This window comes from Netta rufina, assembly GCF_964035555.1.
Source record: "Netta rufina genome assembly, chromosome: 6".
In the NCBI taxonomy this organism is placed as follows: domain Eukaryota; kingdom Metazoa; phylum Chordata; class Aves; order Anseriformes; family Anatidae; genus Netta; species Netta rufina.
In genome coordinates this window covers 31,390,624-31,416,257 of record NC_140129.1, presented here as the reverse complement: position 1 = coordinate 31,416,257, position 25,634 = coordinate 31,390,624, and the positions used below count along the sequence as shown (strand labels likewise).

The 25,634-nt window shown below is 34.4% G+C and overlaps 1 protein-coding gene across 3 annotated transcripts in view; it reads right to left on the bottom strand.

The window, feature by feature from the left end:
* DPP10 (dipeptidyl peptidase like 10) overlaps positions 1 to 25,634 on the bottom strand; it is a gene marked incomplete at both ends in the record, with an annotated part of 475,742 nt that overhangs the window by 61,705 nt on the left and 388,403 nt on the right. For all 3 annotated transcript variants that reach the window (XM_084288828.1, XM_084288829.1, XM_084288827.1), the window contains 2 exons: positions 3,706 to 3,787; positions 3,889 to 3,941. In XM_084288828.1, the coding sequence (XP_084144954.1) occupies positions 3,706 to 3,787; positions 3,889 to 3,941 (135 nt within the window). The remainder of the gene's footprint in view (positions 1 to 3,705; positions 3,788 to 3,888; positions 3,942 to 25,634) is intronic.

The following is a 25,634-nucleotide window of genomic DNA, read 5'->3' as shown; positions in this document are numbered from 1 at the left end:
AATACTTAATATTGAGGTAATGGATTCTGTAAAGGTGACGTTAAAAGGTGATCAACTGATCTCTCAAAATTTTTATCAAACTTCAGACTGAGCAAATATGACAAATATATAAACAGTTTCCTAAGATACCAAGACACACACAAATGGTATTTAAGATCTGGCACAGATCTAACATAGTTAAAAGATTTCATTTTAAAGAGTGTGACCTTGGAAACAGTCTTCAAAAATAACAGCTATGTGACATTAAAATACATTAACTCATTAACTAAAAGTTTGTTCTCCCAAATGGCAAACATTTTCAATTTTACCACCAAAATGTCATGACTCAAACAGCAGATGTTTCTCTGAGCTTTTCTCTTAATCTTTATAGAATCCCCTACTCTAGGTAAATAGCAAGAAACTGAAATAACTCACAGCCACTCTGGTAACTTCAAAACAGTGGTATGACAACCCAGACATCTGATATCTGATACAAACCTAATTGCTGTTCTTCACCAGTCACCTGTGGCTTTCAGTCCCATTAGAGAACCCTAGAAATTATTCATATGAGTAGACAATTTAGAGTGCTGTTTGATTTTCACATGGTTGTAATGTATTGATGTATACTTGATGTCACTGCCATCATATTTGTCCTCTGTACAATAAGCACTTCCTGGTTTCATATGAATTTTCCTGCTCAAACACTGCGTATATGATCTATTTGAATCTGTTGCCAATTCCCCCACATTTGAGGAATTCAGATTAGGATTTCTGCACAGGCTATATCGTAACTTAAGTCTGCAGAACTAAAGATTGAAAAAAAAATAAACTATAGCCAATTTACTGAAAATGGTTGATCCAAGTCCATGTGTTATCCTACACCATTTAAATTTAATCATAGATCATCCAAGCACTCATAGTGTTGGTCAATGTCTTTGACCCAGTCAGACATACCTGTGCCTTTTGTTTCACATCTCATGTGAGAAGTTTGCTGACCAGTCATGGCTATAGTACTGATATTGTCTTCTGCACAGCACCTGGAAGGGCAATATTCCTCTTCATTTTTGAGGTCTACCTATACTTAGTGTCTGCAGTGGCCAACGGGTATGTGTCATAAACCCCTCTGGATGAAATTTTGGTATATATATACACTTTATTTGCTCTGTTCTTTAGTTGTAATGAATGGCTCTTGGAGAGTACTCAAGTTAATACACTAATAATTGTTCTGTTTTTTAATTCCACTGCTTGTTTTATTTATTATGAATTACTACTATTTCCATCATTACATGAGAAAGACACATAATTATTGTTTAGAGAGGGGTTTGGTAAACCAATTGTCATAAATTGGTGAATATGGATCTGTAAGACTGTATCTTTCCTTCAACTCAGATACATGCTACTGATAGCTGCTGCTGCTGGATTACCAGGCTTTACATCTTTCCCTTTGAAACTTCCTCCTCACCCAGTTTGACTGCCAACTGGTTCCTATACCACCTTTATTAAAAACTCACTGGTAAATTGTTTGTTCCAATAACAAATTTTATAACTGAGAACAAATACGGTGAAGTGACCTCAGTCACACATACCCCTGCCTAATCTTTCCTGATGGAATGATCTCTGCTGTTCTGTTTCTGCTAAAGAGGCAGCTGTTCCTTTGGACAGGAGCAACAACCATTATTCACAACAGTGTTCATTCATCCTCCTTCTATTCTTTTGGCTTCCTGCTGAAGTGGGAGGGTAATTTGGTGATGTATTTCTGCTGCTTTAGAAACTTCCTTTTACAATATAAATAGCTTCAAAATAACATTCTTTTCATGAGAGATTCTTATGAAAGTGACCGTAAGTATGCTGTCATTGCAGGTTTCCATCTCTATGGCGAAACTTGGTATCATTCAGATTGCACAGATTTCGTGTTTTAATCAAAGTTACTATTTCCTAATTCTGCAAACCATATGGCACCATAAAGCCCACAGTGGAGAAGATATTTTTAAAGCATGACATTAACTTTACTAGGGACATTAAAAAGATGAGTAATATTATATTCACTGAAGTATAAATTATACTAACATTTTTAAATTTGAGACTAACTACTTTATTTTTTTTTTTCAGTTCTGAGACTTAATAGGATGCAACTTCTGCCTGTATCTGAAATTATTCATACCTATTTCCAGAATGGCAATCTAGGTAAAGCTAGATTATTAGATTAAAACTAGGCAATTCTAGATACAGCATTATTCTGATTTATTATTTTTCTGAAGCTTTTGGTAGTTAAGTCTGTCCCTGACCTTAAAATACATTTCAGGAAAAAAAGAAAAAAAGATCTTTTCTCATCTTTTCTCAGTAATCACTGCATGTACTTTAGATTAGAGGAACAACACAGGAATAGTTTTATGAACAGCAATTTAATTTAATATATATATATATATATATAATTCTGGTTTATTTATTTATTTATTTTTAATTTTTAATTTTGCAAAACCTTTCTGTTACAACCTACATAGGTTGCTGCATTCCATAATACCACCTAATAACTAAGTTGCATGTTTGTTCCCATCAGTTCTGTCTCCATGCACTCATTACTGATAAATTAATGTTGGCAATTATTAAAACATATCAAGCATATTCCAACTACTTCTGCCTTCCTGCCTCCACTTGCTTGATAGAATACTTTCTAACCAGAAGCACTTTTTATGTTCTCACCATCTTGATGAATGATATAGGCAAGGGGATATATTCTCTAGACACTGAACTTACAACCTCTCTGCATAAACAAGTCACACATTCAAAGAGTCTCCAGGATCGTGCCTGTGAGCATTAATGAGCTTATTAGAAAATTGCATCAAGGATATGTGATTCCTTATTCAGAGAGCTGGTGCTTTTATAAGTCTTTCTCTTGCATTCATCTACCAGCACAGGTCAGTTTTAAATCAATGCTGTTCCTAGAACCACTATTTTTTTTTTTTTCTTCTCATATTGAGTTTGGTCATAAAGTGTGATTCATGTTCATAAAACATGGTCAAACTTTTGACAGAAAACAACATATGAAACACAGCATTGTTGGTTTTATTATTATGAATTCAATGCAGCACAAATGACCTTGGCAGTAATTTTCATACTGAAAAGAAAAAACTTCTGATTGAATTCATTGCATCCACTTTTGGATGCTAAGCTTCTTGCTATTGTCCACAGTTTTCATTGATCATGCACTTGAAAACCTCTTTGTCTTCAACTTTTCTTCTCTCTTAGGTGAGAGAAGAACATCTTAAAGATGGCTATTCCAAAAATTATTTGAGTCTATATTTGGATGAAGATGTGACTCTTTCAATAAACATACAATTAAAGACTTTGTTTATTAGGGGAAGAACAAGTAAACAAACAAACAACAACAACAAAAACATAAAACAGCAACAACAACAAACAGACAACCATGCTTACATGACTTTTATAAAAATAGAAACATCCCCTAAAATCTGCAGCAGGACCATACCAGCATCCAGCAGAAATACATAACAAAACTTACCTTTGCAGAATCCTAGAAGAGTTTGGGTTGGAAGAGACCTTAAAGATCACCTAATTCCAACTTCCCTGCAATAGGTAGGGACACCTTCCACTCAACAAGATTGCTTGTACTTTAAGGCTTCTAATTTTTATTTTTACTTCAGCCTGTCTGGAGCAAATACATTATTGAACTACTTTCACTGTAGCATTTTTTATGACTGTGCTTACCAGTTGCTGTCCTTGGATGCCCCATGCTGCATACTGTAGTACTGAATCCTCTACTTCTGGAGGGTTTAACTCCAAAACTTCCCTTGAAAAAAAAATTAAACATTTTTACTTGAATACTCGGGCATCACCTTATTTATAGAACTACTGACAATGACATTATATTGAAAATGCAAAGTGACCTACCTTGTGTGTATGTTGTAAATCACGTATGAAGCTGTAAAAGAATAATGAAAAACCTGTGACAAAAAAAAAATAAAAAAGAAAGAAAAAGAAGGCATAAGAATAACAAATACAAATACTGGATCGATAGACTATTGTTATGATCCCAGGAAGCCCAGGATTCTCTGGTTGGGAGAGATCTTATGCTGTTGTCTTAATTTGTTATTTTGTTGAAGTCAAGTGACTGTCATTTAAGTGCAAAATATCAGGGCCTGATGTATGCGGAGCCAGAAGATTGATGCTGAGGAACAGAATTGTACAGCTGAAAATGTGATAAACCATTGAGACAAAGGGCCAAAATCTTCTAGATCAAAGTAAATTATTACATGTCTACTCTTCAATCAAACATTACTTTGTTATATATATCATCAGTAATAGACATTTTGCTGCCTTCTGGACTTGGGTGATCAGTTTTAACCAAGCTTACTTCTTCAGCAGTCTCACAGTATGAAAATAGCATAACTCTGTGGTATCAATTACTTAATTATGATTAACTGAAATTACTTCATGTTCAAAAATATAATTGCAATTAGATATCACTGTACTAAGAGAAATTCTTCCTTTTAATGTAAACTCTTTTCAGAAAGAAACAAGGCAACATCTACTAGACTTTCTGTAGCTTCACATCTACAGAGTTACTATATCTCTACTTGGCATATGATTTTTTTTTTTTTCCCTCTGGACAGTGTCATGCTAATTCCAGTTAGATGAATACAGATACATTAGCCAAGCTGAAACCCTGATATGGAGTATTTGTTGGGAACTCTTTAGTTTATATTATCTGTACCAGGAATCTTTTAGCATCTTCTCCAGAGAGAAGAGACAAAAGAGGATCACACATGAATAGAGTTATTGGAATTTGCAGTTAACACATGTGAGGGGTTTCAGAAGTAGTTATTTTGACTGGAAGTTTTTCAGTAACAGAGTCATCTGAAAGATCCCTCCAGCAATTTCATTTCCATTATTAGTTCCCTGTCAACATACAGAATTTTGCTGGCTGACGTTACAAGAAGTCCACAAAGGCCTGTAAGATTTGGAACTGTGCTTTATGTGTTTTTTGTTAACTGACCTTTCTATAAAATTTCTGGTTTAGACAAGAATCTGTTCCCTTTTCCAAGTCTATGATGATTAACATCAACAGCATTTCTTCAATGAGAAGAAACATTTATTAATAATTATACCCCAAAGTAGATTTTTTAGTTATTATTACAGCTTATGATAAATATTTTGATCACACAAGGTATCAACTTCTTCCAAGAACTTCTAAGTGTGACAAAAATAGAGCCAAATTGGAATGTATGACTACTGTAGAAAACAGAAGGACACTGTGAAAAGGATTCTGAGAACTTTGATTGATGCTTATTTTCTCTTAGTAGCTACCAGAAACATATCCACTATCACATTTGTTTCTGTATATACTTATATATTTACTTATATGTATAGTAGACTGCTTGTTTACATGCCATAATGTTTAAATTTCCGTAGGGCTTGAGGAAAAAATAAACCTGGTAATAAAATAATAATTACTAAGACAGAGTTATTTAAATACTACTGATAAGACAAGGAGACAAACCATTGGCTTCAAAGCTCTTGCTGTTATAAATCTTACGTTGCTAGAGGTGGCAGATCAAAGGGACATAAACAGCTATGTCATACTGGTGCCAGCACAGGGCATATACTGCCAGAGGCTACCCAGGGGGGCACCTGACCCCAGATGTTAAAGGGGACAGCCTCATGCAGCCAGTTACAGCAAAGAGTAATTGGTCTTTCACCCTTCCAGGAAAAGGCAAAAGTACATGACAAAAAGCTTGGAAGGCTAAAAAGTGTTTTTAGTAGAAATATTTTCAAAGTAAATTCCTAGATAGAGTAATTTCAACAACAATAAGAAAAGCTAAACTAGTAAGTCATTTTGAGAGCTTTAAGAGAAAACTCAACAACAAGAGGAACACTTCGGATTTAACATAAAACTTTCCTTTTATCCTCAAATAAAATTTCTTTCTAAATATTTCTGTAGAAATATTAATAACTTCTATTAAAAGTATCGATACCTTTGAAAGAATGCAATCTGAGGAGACAAACTTTACAATGAAGTCACTTTCAGAAGGGATGCTGAGGTTTTTCTCAAATTACTCATGTTAACTTTGTTTTATAATACAAACACTATGAATAAGCTACAAGTAGGAAGTTTCCTTACTCATCCTTGCAACAAACACATACTGAAACACAATCATTAAAAAAAAAAAAAAAAAAAGAGAGACAGAGGGTATAGAAAATCTCTTTTTCAATTCTATCATAAACACTACATTTCTAGGAGGTTCTAACAGTTTTGTCTAAAGGTTTATGTCATGCTTATATACCACTTTTAGGATCTCCACTATTTCAGTAAAGCCAGGTTCCATAGAGCTGCCATCAATTGCTGGGACCACGTCTCCTGATCCCTAATGTACATCTGGCACCACACAGGAGGAGCCCAGTTGAGTGTGCCAAGCCTGACAGTAAATATAGTGACCCTCACATACCAGTGAGGCTCAAAATACCAGGATCAAAGCTTCCCTGGTGCCACCAGCCAAATCCTCTTTAAATCCTCTTTGGAAGAGATATGCATAGTCTCTGAGGATTTTCTTTCTTTTTTTTTTTTTTTTTTTTTTTGGGGGGGGGGGGGGGGAGGAGGGGACAGTAGGATGGGGCATGTGTACTAATCAGAAAGAAAAAAAATTATTTACAATTTATGATGGAGCTCAGAAAGGTAAAGCTCGGGCTGCACTGCTCCCTCACACTGCATATTTACAACGAAGGGTTTGCATCTTCTCCAGCATTCAAATCTGAAGTGTTATAATTTCTATTCTGAAATGTTTTCAAACATGTCTTGTACTCTATGCCTTCTCACTAGGGTGGTATCAAAAGACTAGATGAAGGCTAATGTTTTGAATATGGGCAGTGGACCACTCCAGCTGTCCAAAAATAAATAAATAAATAAATAAATAAATAAATGACACTTAGGTCATCTTCTAGTTAGAGAGAAAGGAATTAAGGTCTCTAGGATGTAGAGCAATGTAGGAAACCAAAGACTTTTAAAATATTAAATGCATTACAGTAATTTCTGCACTGACATACCAGTGGAGGAACATGAAGAAAAGAAAAAGCCGGTTAAGATTTAATAATGTAACTTTACACGGTAAGGTGGGACACTGTGAGGATCTTTACCTACATGTATCTTGCTAGGGTGCAGGCCTTTCTGACAAGAAAATAATTTGCCTGTTTCTACTGTGGCAAGCTGGAAAATATTCCACACAAAATTCATCTAAGAATGGTGAAAATGGCTTTTTAGATAAGATTGACAGCATACCTCCCCCTCAACAAAAGTTATTTTTCTTTCGCCCCAAAATGTAGTTGGAAATAACTGTTGCGTATCATATATTTTTTAAATTTAGTCTTTCATCAATGTGTAAACTGAATATAGGCTTTAATGTGATCGATCAGTTCAACACTAAAAAAAAAAAAAAAAAAAAGCTGCAAAAAAAAGTATCTTCAAGACAAATTCTTCTAGTCAAAATGTATTGAAATAATAATCTGTTATTCAGCTAACAGTCAACTGTAAAAACAAACCAACCAACAAACAAAAACAACAAAAAACACTTATAATCTGAACTTTTAGATGACATACTGTTCTGAGTTCTGTGTCCTATATTTTCTATCTTTCAAGGAATGACTCTGTAATTCTAAGGCCGCTAAAAACAAAGTATTGTCTTAGAACTTAATGCATAGTCCAGCAAGATGCAGCAAAACAATGTGCAATACACACATAGTCAAGTACACTTCTGTAATATACTCCAGGAAATAATCAATTCATTGTCATTGGGTAACTTGGAAAATATCCCACATAGAATAGAGTTTGTGATGAAAATCTGCAAGGAAAACCTCACCAGCAGTATTTCCACAGGATGATGAGAGTCTTCAACTCCTGGGAAATGAAGGAGAGCTCATGACATTAGAACTATGCAGCACTATAATCACAAAATGCCAAACACCTTGATGAATCCTATATCCATTTCCTATATTAGAAATAGCATGTGAAAGCATATAATTGGTTTATTTAGAGCAATAATAATGCCTCCTTGCTCACATGGCTTTTTGGCAAGGTAGTGATAGATAGATTATTCTCTATTTTTGTTTTTACCCACATAGACACCCATACTCTGAACTAGTTTCTGTGTTTCTCATTGCTGCTCTACCCTCTTTTTCTCCAAATTCTCCTTTTAGATTCACATAAGACTTTTCACAGGGCATAATAGCACTCAGTCTGAGGAAGAACAATGAAAAATAACAGTATATCAAATATAAATTTTAGAATCTGCAGTATACTTTCAGTTATCCCAAAGTTTATCAGCCAAATGGGATCTATTTCTCATATGCAACAGTAGATATACATTTATTTGTATTATATGTAGTGAATAGCAAGGAGACTATTTGGAAGTGATATCTTTCCTATTAAAATTTAAAATACATAAATAAATAATGAGTATCATCAAATAACTAAAAACATAGAATATGCCGTTACACCTATCCCTCCCATCTCAAAACACATACATTGACTTGTGAAAAGAAAGGCAGTTTCTCACATAAGGTTTCAAACCATACAGATCTTTATGATTCATCAGTGAGATATCAGATCTTTTATGGGTTCATTTACACTTCCAATCACCGCTAAAAAAAATCTAGTATTTTAAGACATTACTAGCCTGAATGAAAATTGCTTTTATTGTTATTTTAACAATTAAAGAATGAATCAGAATTAGAAAGATCAGTCTTAGTTGCAAATAATTTTAACTGTTCCAAGGTATGTTCCATGATTCCCAAACAGTATTATTCATTAAAAAAAAAAAAAAAAAAAAAGAGAAAGAACAAGAAAATGCTTTTATTCCTTCTCTTTCACAGCAGGCAGTTATTAGGCAGTTCAAAGCTAAGAGAATGCAATCTGAAAGAGCTTTGTGTGCCTCAAAGCTTTTCTATTTTTTCCAGTTATATCAGTTGGTCTAATAAAAGATAATACCTCTTCCCACAAATCTTGTCTCACTTACCCATTAAAGCCATTGCATTTATAAAAACAGTGTTACTGAGACACAAAGATTCCTCAACCCAGGAGAAAAAAATAAACAAATAAATCCTGTAAGTGGTGCTTAATTAATAACCTTTTTTATAGTATATAGCATGAAACACCTAAGAACCAAGAAAACATAGATGTAGGAGAGGACACACCGAAACAGTGAAATAAACCAGAATATATCTTGCAAGAATCTTCATTTATTCATTCATCCATGGCCTTTCTCTGTTTTTAACATTGTAGTTAACACATCAGTGAAACAATTACGCATTGTTTTCAAAATGCCATGGTAGGTGTCAGACGCAGAACTATTGGCTGTTGTACAGCTTGAAGAATACCAACATGAATAGGATTTAGCCTTCATCCTCTTTTCTGCAATTGAATTATGCATTTGAAGAATTACTGAAAAAATCTACTTATGCTCAAAACCAAACCAAAAGGCTTTTCCATGGTAAAGCAATTACAAGGCTAAGATAAAAGTTAACCAATCATTCATTCATCATTCATGCAAGGAAATACTCCCACAAAACTACACATGGAACCTCATTCACTGTTGATTCTGAAAAACCTACTAGAGACCTTCACTAAAGACTCAAAAAATCAATTTTAAAAAACAGATGCAAACATACATTGTTTCTTTTTTTTTGCCTTCGGGATGAATGTGTCTTTTTAGAAAAATGGAGCCTGCAGAATATGCAATGAACTACAAATAAGAAAGTATTAGAAGCAAAGTGGAGAGAATATGAGGAGAACACAATGGAATATAGACTCCTCATAGTATGGTTAGAGAACCATTTTGAAGGGATTACTGAAATTAATGCACTATAGCACTATGCTTGTGCAACAGATGCACCAAAAGCAAGTGACATGGCAGTGACAGATTGAGGCTACGTTGATGATTTGGGGCAAATCTATACCACAGACACATACAACCCATCTAAACTCCACATGATTTAACCCCAGTCAAATGTGAATGCAATGAAGTGCAATGCTTAACTAGTTGGGCTCGTGGTATGGGGCTTTGGCATGGCTTCTCAAGCATGAGCCTGCAGTGATCCAAATGAAGAATTTCAGACTGAAATTAGCAACTACAAACAGTGCAAAAGCATACAAATTAAGACCAAAATGTGGTTGGATGTCCCTACAACATATTCTGTTGCATGATATTAGATGTGCCTTTGCTACTTAATTTTCAGCTAGTATGGTATGAGCCAGCCAAAATGAATAACTATTACATATTTATAAAAAGACAAGTTACTGTATATTCAAATCCACTCTCTATACAAAAATCACAGCTTATATATATTATCTAAATATATTATGCAAATTATTACCTATATTATTTCTCTTCTAGTTAGTGGTATTTCACTCACAGTTTTGCTATGTGTACACTGGTGTAATTCAGATTTCCAGCAATGAAAATGAGAAAAGACTTTGAGCAGGTAATTAAACATAAACATTTTTATTTGCTGCACATTTGGAAAACACCAGATTATTTGTGGTCAGATTTCATCCCTTGTGGTAGTGTCTTGAAAGCAAATGATTTACAGAAGAAAGGTGTAAGTCTTTGCTTTATGCCATCAGGATTCAAAACAGCAACTTTTTGCACTCCAGAAAATATATAAATAAATGAAACTAAAACAAGCTGACTAAAAATTCACATAACAAATTCTTATTCTTCATTTCCTTTTTATGAGCTTTAAGACATGACTTTGCTAGGACCACAGTGCAAAGAGAATGGAATCAGTATCTAATGTGCTGAGAAAGAAGTTTCACAAAATAATAAAAATAATACATTCTTTTCTTCATTTTGTATTAAAAGATGTGTAACTTCCCTGTTAGTGAAACCTGTGGTGCAATTAACAAGCTGAAATCAGTAGCTGTATGACTACTGATATCTAAATCAGTACTAAGAGCAAAGTACAGCCACTGGATGAGTCCTCCAACCATTTCGCAATTTATGTGTTAAATAATGCAGTAATGTTATCAATAATATTATTAAGTGAAATCCACCTTCCTTGAAAACTGCATTATTATTCAGTGTAAATGTTCTCCATTTGCTTGTTCAGTCTGACTCCTTGTGTTCTCCAACACAGGAGCTGCTAATAAAACAGCTTAAACATTGAAATTCAGCATGGCCAAGTTCGGTTTTCATGTAATTGGCTGTTCAAGTGCATAACAAGTGAAGAAAGAGCTCTGCAGCATCAATTTCAGAACTACAGACACATGAAACCAATATGGATTACCTCTTACATCACAAATGAAGAGCTCAAATAAAACACTAGATCACTAACAGAATGACTGTATATTTATGAAAATAATACCGGTTAACAAAATTTGTAGATTTTCAGGTATGGCAACAATTACAGTGAAACCTCAGACTTTGTATTGATACTAAAGATCTGCAGTTATCGCTTCATAGTTCATCCAGCTAGAAAGTACTGTTATGTATGCCCAATCTCTTTCATCTGAAAAACAGTTTACGAGACTTTAATATTTCAAACACATGTAGTTTGACAAAGAAATAGAGATTCCCAATGGGTTCTTCAATGGGTTTCATAGAAAGCACTGGGAAACAACTAAACAGAGTCTATAATACCAGGACAAAGAATCTCTGCACATCTTTGAATCCTATTTTTCCTACTCAATTTTGGAAATGAAAAACGAGAAGTAAGTTTTGCCAGTATTGATGTCTAAATCTCTACATATTTTTCGCATAACTTTTTACGTTCTTGTTTCTGAAAGCTCTGTATCTAATTGCAAAGTGTTAATCTAAGCTAGCTTGATGCATTTGTAGCACTAGAGTTAAATGACAAGGTTATTACTTTGCAAAGCATCATATTTATTTGTTTCAATCAACATCATTTACTTGTCCTGATTGATAAGAACCATGACATATCATTGGTAATAATTTATGGTTAGCATTAATACTTTTCAGTATGAAATATTACCAGCCATAACAACTATTTGCTGCCAAACAAAAATAAATATAAAAGCAAGACATTTCCAGACATGTAATTTGTCTGTAAGAAAAAAAGACTGTCAACGAAGCCTAAACAAAAAGGCACCTCTAAAAAATTTGCTAAAGCTTCAACCATTCCACATATAACTTTTCAATAAGATTAATTATCTCAAGAAGAAGACATTCACTGCAGAATGTTAATTAATTCACAATCAATTAAACTCAGATCATCTAACAAACAATAACGTGATACAAAGTGCAGTTGAGAATAACTGCAGAAACTTCTTTTTCTTCTGATACATCAAGGGCTGTGATAGACCACCCTATATTTGGATATGCAACTGAATCATTTTTGAATACATAATAATTTCAGATGACCGAATTATTCAATAAATTGTTCTGCATTACTACTTCTGAAAGCCTCATATATCACTGCCTTTTGAAATTCTGTTAGTTACACTACCATGTAAAATATGTTTCTTGAGTCTTGTATGAGATGACTTACAACAAAAATTTATATGATTTTTTTTTCTGGCTTATTTACCTTCAGTATTAAAAAACGTGTAACATCACTGAAATCACAGTTACACGATGGTGAAGCTGGTAAGCCTCAAGCATAAAATGAGCATTTTTGTATTGATACACGGGTACTCACACGTCATTCTCATGCATGCTCATACTCAAATTCAGTATGACTAAAAATATGACTATACCAATATTTCATTATTTATAGAAACTTGTCTTTTTCTAAATTTCTTTACAGGCAGATTCACAATGTGAATGTATATTTTGATCCAAACTAGCATAAGGGGAAACAAATATATTAATTCTGAAAATACAACCAGAAATTTATCTGCACAGAAATATGAGACTGATGAAAGTGCTTGCTTCTGGTCAACTGAGCTGAACAGCTCGATTCTGTCTTAGAAAAATGCATATATAAACACTTTATTACTGCCCAATACTTCAGTCTGATCTCTTCACAGGGTCCTTATAGCACAAACTGAGTCCCATACAAGAGGCATCTGTTATAAGAAATTTATATCGCGTAACTCCACACATATTGAAAACTGTTAATTGAGACCGAAATATGTTTTATATCACTGATTCTTGAAGGCAGAACTGCATCAAGCCTCCTTAGAGTGTCTGTGACGGTTAAATTTAGTTTGCTCTTTCAGGTACTGTTGAAGAAAGAATTGAGCCAAGATTTGTTTTTTTATTCTCAGCTTTTCTGAGATATGTTCCTCACATATTGTATTTATTCAAGCAGATTGCAAAAGAGAAAAATGGGAAGAGGCAGAAAAAAATAACACCTTGTTTTGGAGACATGCAGTTGTACATGTGGCGATATTTACAAAAATGTGCATTAGCTGATTCAAGTGAAATATGTACAAAGAAATGAGTAAGAAAGATGAAAAATATTTTCTAGTCTTATTCCATACAAAACAATATCAAGTTTCTGAGCACAAAACTGAGCTGAAGATGCCCCAAAACAATGAAGATAAAAAACAAAATCTAGGAATACAATGCCTTGATTTTGAAGAAATCAAGGAATTTTGAAGAAAAGACTACAGTCTCAGTTTATTTTTTTATTCTCCGGACCATCTGACTTGCTCTGGCAGCAGTAAGACAACTGATAGCAAATGCTCCTCTGCTGTTTGCTTACAAATAACACAGGGAGATGAAAAGACCCAATGGAGCTCAAGAAGGGATAAGCAATGAGATAAATGGCCTGTGAGCCTGACAAAATGCAAAGGGAGAATGGAAAGGAAAACAAAGATGGGGGAAGCAGATGGGTAAACCAGCAAGGAAGAAGATGGAAAAAAAAAAAAAAAAAGAAAGCAAAAATATAGGGCTAAATATACCAGAATGGGGGAATAAATAAATAAATAAAAAGAAGAAGAACAAACAGTATAGAACAAAGCAGAATTCAGTCCCTTAAAAGAATGAAAATGAAGACAATCAGATCAAGAGAGAATGAACAGGCAGCAGGGAGGGAAAGCAGTCAGCAGATCTGCAGCATGTGGGCATGGTGGCTGGAAACACAGCCTCTTGGGACTGATGAAGGAAATTTGTGAAGAGCTGATTGACTTGTAGAGCCTTCCTCTTTTGAAGATAAAAGATAGGAGTGAAAAAGGCAGTACTTGAATGCATGAACTTCCTGTCTTTTGATACTTTTTTTGGCACAATCACTAATTGCTTAGCATGGATGCACCATATGGAATGGCAGGAATGCAGCGTGTTTTTCCCAGGTGATAATTTGTTGCTTTCTCTAGGAGTCCCCCGGAGTGATACAAGGACACCTTTAATCATATCTCTAAGTGTTAAGGATCTCCAGGGATTTTTGCTGTATGCTTTTTTTGTTGTTGTTGTTGTTGTTTTCCCTCATAGCATGCAATTCCGTATTATAGTGCTTCTGTGAGAAAATGGCTGTTGGTCTGCTTTGACTTTTGAGTATTTAACTGCCTTAACATCCCAACGGGTTGAGCTGAACAGGTGTACCAATTATATTTGAAACTCACAAGGTTAAATGTTCCTGTACTACCAACACATCTTTATGAATCAGCCAGCCAACATGGCTGGGAGCTCATCACTCCAAACCATCCTCTAGAAACCCTGCTTAAACTCTTCAAATGATTTAAAGACTGGAAGCCAGATTTCTCTCCATACATCACTTTGCACTGGACTGTGAACTCCAGTATCTTCAACAAACTATGTTCAGACAGCATGAAAAGAAAATCCTGTCCATAGGAACAAATTCCATAAAATTCATTAAGGCTAAATTTTATTTTTACTTTTAAACTTCCATTTTGGTCATGCACTATTCATCTCCTTTTTCTCTATGATTTCTCTGGTGCTGTTCGTCCTGCTAGCTGGCTTATATTGTTCACCTTCTGTTCCACTACCTCGTTGCAAAACTGAGCAAAATACCACCTTTCCATGCAGTTTCCAACAATTGAACTCACAGTCAGTTATCCACTCCAGCACTTCCTATTAACAAGCCATGATGCTTCTTGTAGTATACTAGGCCTACCCTCACTAATTTTCTCTTATTGTACCATATTTCTACATTAGTCTCTGCTGTTACCCCTGTCAAAAGAACTGTAATATCATAAAATGGCCACATGAAGTAGACTCTTGCAGCAAATAAAAGACCTCTTCATGATGAAGTGATTAAAAGGTCATGATAAGAGAGCTATTCATTTAGTACAAGGGACTACTTCACAGTGATCTCAAAGAAGCTATAACAAAGTGATGAATACCTCACACCAAATTCAGCTCTCTGGGAAACATCTAATCTGGTGCTATATTTGCAGACAATAAATAGAATTAAAAAGGTTAAATTTGTGCAGATAGTTGACTGCCTTCACTGAAACATTAATTTATTGCCTGAGACCCCAGGCTAACAACCTTTCATGCTTAAATACCTGAAAAGACCTGTCCTTACTTTAAAAGAGCACAAAAATTGGATAATAAAGGGGTGCATCTTAATATTTCTCTAAAAAGTGGACCCAGCCATTTGATCTGGTAGGTCTGTCACACTACCCATGTTCTGCAGAGCATAAGACTGGAGCTTGGTTTAAAGCGTAATGTGCAACAAAGACAACTTTGCAAAGATGTGCTTAAAACATTTCTCTGGGACAGTTACATAAAGGTCTAGTCTTTGCAATCTACTTCAAGGTATTTCAACTCTGTCTGTGTACGTATGTTAAAAGATCTTTCATTCCATCTGTAACAAAGTAACTGCTAACTCTCGTTTTGCAGGAATTCACTTATTCATCACTCCTCTTTTCAACACTGTTGAGAAATGCAAATGCCAGCAGATTTATCTGCGTTTCTGACTGACCTGTTGGCCTAGTCAGAGAAGAGACAGTCAGCCAATTTTTCTTTGATCAAGCAGCCAGGAATGCAGCCAAAGCCTCTTCTGAGAACGACGATGGGTTCCTCATGCATAACGTAGACAGGAGATATCCCTGCCATACAATGCACTACAATAAGAGAATCACAAGATGGGATGGTTGAGGTGTCTGAAAAACACACAGACCTTTATTATTTTGGGCATTTGCTCTAGGACAAAGTTTTCAATTACAGAAATATGTAACTGTTTTTTAAAAGCTAGAAATGGTGGCTTAAATTATGTTCTTGCAATACTGTTTCTAATGAAAGGCAGCTCTGCCTCAGTGGTTTTTTTTTAAGCAATGACCTGGGTCAGGCTGACCCTTTTCCTTTAGGCTAAGTAAATATATATTTATTCCTGGAGGTAAAAAAGGTAAAAAAAAGCTTTCCAAGCTTTCCATTAAGGTTACCTGCCCCTCTTTCAGTGAAGAAGTAGCAAATTCCAGATTCCAATGATAAAAGAGCTAGCTAGGTACTTAACTGCCTTATTTCTCTAAATTCTTTTATTGTTGTTCTCTGGGGAAGTGACTGGTACTTTTTTTTTTTTTTTTTTTTTTTTTTTAAATCTATTTTCATCCTTTATATAATGTTTTTACCATGTCTTTTATCCTATTTTTAAAATAATTAACTTCTTCATTTGTTCTTGATGTTAAATATTTCTCAGAGAATTATTTTCTGTTCTGATTGTACAACCACAGGATATAACAGACTACTTGTTAAATTGCATTAGATATTTGCTGTTAAGTAATGGAAAAACAACTTTTTTTTTTTTTTTTTTTTAGCACACTTACACAAGATCACTGTTAATGGTGTACACAGCAATGACTACTGACAAGGCTGTTCCCACCTGTATCTCTGAAGGAAAATTTCTTCATTACCACCACACATCTTCCTTCCACTGCCTCCATGTAACAGTTCTGGATGCTCTTGTGTTAACAGAGCTGATAAAATACAGTACGGTTTGCTTCCTATTTGACACTGCTTTTCCTAAAACGTTTAAAAGGGCATTAGCAACAACACTATTCATCATCTTCACTTACTGCCTTGTCAAAGCAGGAAAAGGCAAATTCAACTTCAAGAAGGAATTCAATAAAATAGAAAAAATATCTGTATTTAATTCATCTATATTGGCTGGTACAGAATATATGAAAAACACAGGTCAAAGACATATCAGCACAACTAATAACACAGATGGTATTGCTTGTGTTAATATAGCTCCCTTGAGAATTAATTTTGTTGTGCTGATAGACCTTTCCTCCCTTGACTTTCAACATTTCACAGTTTTGTTTGTGGTATTTATAGAATTCCCCATCTGTTAACTAACTAGTTTCCCTATTTCCAACAAGAGACATCATTTGCAAGTATTTCATTAAAGCCCTGTTCTGATAATCTACACCAACAAGATTTACAAGGTCATGAATTATGCTCATGAACTGACTAACTTCATGGTGGTTGCTAGGCTTGACCTTCCCCATGACAGTGAACAATACCAGTCTACAGCTGGTATAGGACACCTTCTACTATGAGATGCAATCTCAGGTTGCTATCTCGAGTGCAAAGTGGCTTCACTAAAAATATTTTTCTAATCACCTCTGTGTAAAAGCTGTAGAAAGGGTGCTCAAGTCTTCAGTCAATGGTGTATCAGTCATCAGCTAAGATACCACTACGTATTTTCTTGTATGTAGGTTAAATGTTTCCATGATCCAGCTTTGCTACACCAAGTGAAGGACTCAGAGTTGATCTTTTAACACTACTGCGTGGGCTATGAGTCAATTTGCAAAACCTTCTGACAAGTCACTTGCACATTTCTGACCTTCCATTCTGATCCCCAAATCTTTGTGAAAAATCTAGTCACTGCAGATAATTAAAAAAATAAATAAGTTCGATAAGCAAGCAAGGTCTTTCTATGACTTATTAGGTGGGACATTCTTTTTACAGCTTTTCTTTTAAGCTTGCTTCATTTCAAAGGTATTTATCATTGTATATACTGAGTTGAATGGGATTCTGAATGTGAACTCCAAAGGAATACTTCTTCTTCTGTGAGCTTTTGGTCTACTGACCAAAACTTTATTTATTTATTATTAAAAACAGACCTTGTCATAGACCGTAAATGAATCATAAACAGAAGCCATGTGGAGAGTGATGTTGAATGAATTAGGGATATCAGATGAATGAAAATTAAAATTTCTCTCATAAGTTGCTTAAGACTTGTTTTAGCCAGGAGTTGGACTTGATGATCCTTGTTGGTCCCTTTCAACTCAAGATATTCTATGATAGTTCAAGGAATAAATAAAGAGTCTGGGTTTTGCTATAGCAAGGGCTAACAAGCTCAATAGCCACTCTGTGAAAACTGAAATCAAATAGTTTGTGAAACCCAACATAAATGTTTCAGATCAAATTCTTAACCTAGTAATCTAGATTCATATTTTGGCATATCACCTGACAAAGAGAAATTGAAAGGAAATGATTCTTGAAAGAAGAAATCTCCTATTAAGGAAGACTATCCTCATTTTATGCCTTTCAAATCTAGCTATTGATTAAAAAAGAAATACAAAAATAAATTGCTGCCTATCCTTTTAACTAATTTCACCTATGGTGTGAACATATCTATAAAGGAAATTTATCTCTCTGATTAAATTCTTTTAATTAACTTCTGTAACTAGTCCATTAAAATGTATACATAAACAAGTAACCAATAAATTTAAATGTGTACTATTAAGATAGTAAGATAGGTTCACAGTGGTTCACTCATTATATAAAGTGACAACTGGGGACTATGGGTTATTTGCACAATGAAACTTTAAAGATTTATTTGTTCATGGAGGTTAACAAAGTAGTCAGCACCCATGAGGATGGGTTATAATTTCAACAGATTATTGCATGTTGGAGCTCTCTTGCAGGGACAACAATAATATCATGGTCCTCTCAGGGCCATTTTTGACTTATCTGTTTATGTTCCTGCAAAAAACATGTACGGGGAATAGACTTCTAAGCTTTCCAATGATGGATGCATTTAAGTGTTAGATCAAGTCAATGACATGTTAATAAACAAATGAGACACTTACCTCTACTGTGCTTCCCAAAGATCATGGTGGTTATCTGCATTTTTAGGCACTCACTTCAGTCACTGGAAACTGTACTGAAACTTTACCCTTTCCATATGTGCTAAAGCCATCATAATTAAAACATGAAATAATCCAAGTGATTTTATATCAAATACCTGATGTTTATATTTCTCTCACATACTCAAGTGGAGCAAATTCCACAATATAGCCACTTATTTGACATTTAATTCATCTTCCTTATAATTCTATGGGCACAATTCAATGATTAAACCTAAAGTGATTATGAATATAATGAGTAAAAACAGAGCAATGCTTTTTTAAATTTCAGTAGTGGTAGTTATAAAAACGTTTAAGCACCTTCAATATAAGGAACAACTCAGTAAAATTCACATTTATGTTCTTTTTTTAAAAAAAAAAAAAAAAAGATACTTTAATAAAATTAAGTTTCTTAGATTTTTAAGTAACTGGTTGCTATTTTATTATAATTTACTAGCCAGATTCTCAGTTGCTGCACTGCTTTCTATATCTGTGGGCTCTGTTGACCTATGTCCATTATGAACATCTACATCCTCATTTTAAATATTCCACTTTGTCTTTTTTTTTTTTTTTTTTTTTTTTAAGTGGTTTACTTGTCAGAAGAAATAGGCAATGGGACACTCAAGAGGTTGAATAACCATTAATTTCTGTTTGATCTGGATCTTAACCATTAGGTTACCTGAAAGATTCTCAGAAACCTTACACTACAAAAATTTCTTGTCTATTAAGCAAGGTCATTACAGAATTGCCATTACTCATAATTGTGCAGCAGTTTGAATGGCTTGCCTAAGTCTCTTTAGTTATATTTTACTTATGAAATCCATATATTCAATATGGAATCTGATATAAAAAATAAATAAATAAATAAATATAGAAACTTATATGGTCCAGGCTTTTCCCAAAGACCAGAACACTGTCAGATTGCTGCAAGCAGCAAAGCTTTCTACACAATAAGGAGAAGGGACAGCATTCACAAAAAATGCACCCTCTCGTAGGGCACAGATTTATTCTCAGTCTGGTTCTGTAACCTGAGACCAAGGAGTGTAACTGTTCCAAACCCTCAGTTCAAGTTTGGATCTTCTCTGAATTAGTTCAATAAAATCCCATGGTCTTCAGAGGTACAGAGGCCAGCTACCCTCACAAATGTAAAGAGGTATTTTGAGGATCTATTTCACATGTGGAAATCAGCTTGTAATTAAATAAGTAAGTGTTTCATAAGGATCCATGGAGTGACCTGACTACACACCACTCCCATTCCAGAGAAAATTAAGTGAGCATAGAGATATAGGGTTTACATGCTAATGCTGTGGGAATGAGATTAAATGTGACCCTAATTAATACTCATTATAAAGTTGATCACTCCTTCTTCTCTCTTTTAATATTAAGAATGGTAATCATCAAGATCAGTGCACCCCGCAAGCACAACACTATCAGTGTAATAATACAGGCTACTACTGGTTCATATACAGGTGTAAGCTACATGATTAATTACATATTCATTTGTGAGTTAGGAATTTATAACTAATGAGAACTTTCTTTTGTATTCAATATGTCTTCTGTGTTTTTCTCTTTCATTTATTTATTATTTTTGGTATGAATTAGATCAGTGGTACCTGATACCTAAAGACATATATAACTAAATTAGTTCTTTCTGTTAGAAGACACTTCTCTCAGTATCTAAACCAAATTTACAAACTGGCAAAGTTGGTCGGCCTGCTAATGATATGCTTTGATAGAAGAAATTTTAACTCTCATCATCCATTCCAGTTATTAAATGATGGGGCTTCCTACAGAAGACTGCTTTCTTTACACCTGTATTAATAAGTAGAGCTGATCTAACAGGACTCACATCCAGGAGCCCGTTACTGTTTTTTTTGTTTGTTTGGTTGGTTGGTTGGTTGGTTTTTGTTTGTTTGTTTGTTTTAAATCTTGGAAGACCGGCATTTTCCAGTATTTCCAAGCCAACCCTTTTAAATTTCCATTTGCATTTCTTGCATAGCTCCTTATCCTACATGAATGAACCTTTATTAGTCCACCATTAGCTATAAAATGCAACACAAAAATTCTCTAGTCTTTCCATTGTGGCCACCGCAGCTAATCTGACCACAGTGCTTCTCAAGCAATTACCTGATTGTAAAATGATTGTAACTCTGAACTACAAAGATGAGATAAAGGCTTTGTAATGTGTTGTACAGCAAGGCTAAATCTAGTAAGACTAACCATTTTATTACAAACTAATAGTGACACATTTACTTTTACATCTTCTAAAAGATTTTTATCATGCAGCCAAGTGCTGCATTATATTCCACAAATACATTTCAAGAAATAAAGTGGTATAAGCATAGAGTGCTCCATCCACAGCATTTTAGTGGTAAGTTACAAGTTATAATCATTTTTCTAACACTGGTAGATTATTTTTTGTCTAATTAATTTAGTACACAATTATTTCTCATCACTAAATTGATGTATGCAAACAGACAAAAGCAGCCCCTTTTGCTTGAAAAAAAAAATAAAAAATTAAAATACCTGCAAATTTGACATACTCGAGAGTACTTTTCATGTGCTTCAACTGAACATTTGCTAGTAATAAAAGAGTTGCAGCCAATTAAAGCAATTTATCATAACTCACAAATACAAATATAGTGCCAATATAGCATATCATATTACTTTTCAGTAGGACAGACACCAATAAATTTAAAAACTGTCAATAGTTACAAGATGTTAGTTTTAAATTCAGTTTTCTGTTTATGAAGGCAAGTAGTACTTTATGATCTTTTAAGTTAGTTTCTTTTGGCTATTTTTTCACTTCTCTTGTTTACATAATTTTCCCAATCAGAATGTGTTTTTTCTATGTGCTGTGTCAGATTTGGCTTAATATACGTTTCTCTAAAATGCTATTGCTGGAATTGCTCAGTGTAATAAAGAAGCTGGACTGCTACAACTTCATCTGCTAATAAGGAAGAGCTGATCAACATTCTGATCCTGTTTAATGCAATTTAAGCAGGTCTTACAATCAAAGAAGAAAAGGGAATCTTATTCAGGAGATACCAGTTTAACTAGGTAAAAAAAAAGAGCTTTTTTTTTTTTTTTTTTTTTTTTTTTTTTAAGAGAGAAGTTTATCACCTTACTATTTGTAAGAACCTTTTACATATTTGAAGACCTACAGTCCCAGACTTCACCTGTTGAAGCTAAGGAAACTCAATTCTTTCAGGCCATAAGCTCAAAAGATATTTTCAAGATTTCACGTCTAACAGAATACACATGCTTAAACACTGAAATGTGATTTTTTTTCCTAAAGAGTAGGAAACATTATTTATATGTCCAGTCTGTGACCTGCTTTAATCCCCATATTTTTTCTATAATAAAAATATTTTTTGTCTAATACATTACCTATTCTGCACTTGTTTACTAGACATATTCCCACCTAAGTGTAACAGCTTGCCTTTGTAGCTACTGAATAATATCCTGCATATTCTAAACATTTCTCCAATTTGTTTATATAGCTTTGAATGCTAACCCTGTTCTCCAGTCTCCCAGTAAACTAGTTTGGCACAATCTTCAAATTTATATCAGTTTACTCCCTGTTCTATTATCAAAATAATTAAGCAAACTGTTGAATGTCACTATCATTATAGCTAATCACCCGTGCATCAAGATTCAGACGGAAATTAAATATTTAGCTCTATCACGTGGTCAGATTTTTTTAGATAGAATTCTATTTGAATACTGTCTGGATTTTTCAGTTGCATTTAAGAGCCAGGTGTAAAACAGAACTCAGGCATGTAAAGTGGATTGCAAGTAAAATTTAGGTTGTAACCTAATGTTGCAAGTCTAGGGGAAAAAGAATCACTGGAAGAAACTCAGTTATTGACTACTCCTAGAGGTGTCCTTTTTACATTAAACTTCTTCACACCCAGGGGAAAAAAAATATATATATATATAAAAAAATAAAAAATCATAGTTTTGAAACAGGTGCTAAATTGCTTTACTATCACACAAAAGACATTTGATATCCCCAAATCTGAACTCATTGTTGTTGTCTATTGAACATCCTCTTATATTCACTGCACACTCACACCCCATGCTCTAGCAGTCAACGCTATCCTTTGAAATGCTACTGAAAAAGGCAGCTCACAGCACTCTCCCTGCCCGCTGCCACAAGCACCCCCATCCAGGCAGAAGAACTCTCTCCCTGCCTGCAAGGACCTGCAGATAGGCTATGCCAGAAACTTGTCCCCACTACGACCAGAGCTCTTGGACCCACCGGGACAAGGATTTCAGGGGCGCTTGCTGTGGTTCACAACCAGGGGCAGCAGGAGCATACAGCAGGATCCTCAGCTGGAGACTGCAACTCATGCAAGTGAGGAGTGGGCACCAGGGATGCTGTTGAGGTACACCTCCCTGCAGCCCTTTTTGAATTTAACTCTCCCTTGTTTCAAAGTCTGCCTCAGGAGAGCTTTGTATGTCACCTGGGGGACATTTGAAAGAAGCAAGTGATTCTAAACTGGACTCATAGGGATATTTTTCTGTGCAAATTTGCTTTCAAGCCAGGCAACTTGCAATACTAAATGAAAAGGCTTCATATTAATAAATAATATCTCCTTTTGTCAGCCCTTTCCAGAGAATAAATTAGCTTGTTGTAGAGGTTTTTTTTGTTTTTGTTTTTTGGAATTACAGAGAACACAAAATTATATCTCACAGTTAAATAAACACATATAACATTGGTATGTCAATGCTTTATGCAGCTCCTTTTCTACTGACTTTAAAGTATGGCAAACTAATGGGAGAAAAAAAAAAATCACAGGCCTTTTCAAATAGAGATATTCTGTCTTGTATAAAATGTAATGAAGTCAGATTTAAATACATATAACCTTGGGGTTATATAGTCTGAGTTCTTCTAAATGTGCCATGCTCTGATAATACCTGACATTTAGAGAAACATCCCCAACTGTTATGCAATGAAGTTGATAACATTACAGAATTAAATCCACTTGGAGCATGAAGTTTTATACAAAGAGCTGAGCAAGAAGTGGAGAAAACACTCTAAGAACAAGAAAAGGTCTATGGATTTGCCCATAGTTGATTTTTTTTTTTTAATTTTATACTCTGACAAGAAACAATTTGCATCTGATTTTAAATTGGAAGACCCTTCAAACTTAAAAAAAAGTAACGAAAGTACTTTTGTTAGGCTCAGAGCCTAACAAAAATAAATAAATAAATTAATTAATTAATTAATTAATGTTCCAGACTTGCCTTGGCTGGTGTAAGAAACTCATTTTTCCGCTGAGGAAGCAAGAACTGCACTTATAAATACTAATTCAAAATACAACGTGGAGAGAGGAGGGATCCCCAAATACGTGAAATACATGTATGTGCACACTCACATCATCGCATGTTCATTCTGCAGTCCTTCACTGGAAAAAGTCTGCTACAGAATGGCTAGATTACTTTTACTGAAATATTTTTATTTCTTTATACAAGCTTCCATTTGATTTCAGGCATATTTGAAAATTAAGTTATAAACAGTTATATAAAAGAAAGAAAAATGAGAAAGCTGATGTGTGTGTATATGTATTTAAAATTCCATCTTATAAGATGTAACATTACTAGTTACAGAGAAATTGAAGATTCATCTTTGATAACACCACATTCATTAAACCAACCATCACATAAAAAAAAGTCTCTACATATCCTTATGATCTCAGGAAATCAAAGAGAAAGATGTGGAATTGCCATAGATTTCTCACAGTAATAGAGGATACACCCCATTTTGTACAAGATGAAAGGAATATGCAAGAAAAATGCAAACATCATTCAGCATTATAAAGTATTTCTGGAATAACTGTGCCTAAGATGGTTGTTTGCCTTTGTTGTGAACCGAAGTATCTTAAAATAATGCATTCCTAGAAGAGAAATACACAGCTTTACTAAGAATCTAGGCTCAAGTATGGTCTGACTATCCCCTGAAGAAGAAATGGTGAAAAGCAGTGTATATGTAACACAGAAAGTATCAGGTATACATACACAAATACATAGACTAAGTACACACCAGATATACTCCTGTATGCAAACAACTGTACGTAGCTTCCCATGCAAGTCTTTCCAATGGCACACCAGGGATTAAAATGGAAACTGGTTAAGTTTGTTTTGAGAACTATCTGCCTCCCGTATCTTCTATGACCTGCTCAAACATGTTTTTTTGTCATTGTTCCAAAGTTTAGTCAGATGCATACATAATTGCTGATACCAACAAGTTCATGGTAATGATTTCAGTGATCCAAGCTAACCTGCTGGAAAATGCTGGGAAATACTATTTTAAAACATCAGTAGAGTTTTCTCATCTTCAACAGTGCTATAAACTCTTTATGCTCATTTGCATGACAGAAGTCTTGGATGATTCGGTTTTATTCTTATATTCTGCCAGAGCATGGAAAGAAAACAAAAATTTTGAAATCACTTATTTAGTATTCAAAAAAAAAGTTTCCTGTATTCAAAACATTTTTAAAAAATCATTGCTGTTTTGTTTGTTTATTTTTAATTCTGTATTTCACTTTTTAAATGCTTGCTTTATATTCCTCTTAAACTGGTCTGTGGTTACTGTGACAGACAGCATGAGATTCTGGCATTGGTTCATCATTTAAATAAATCT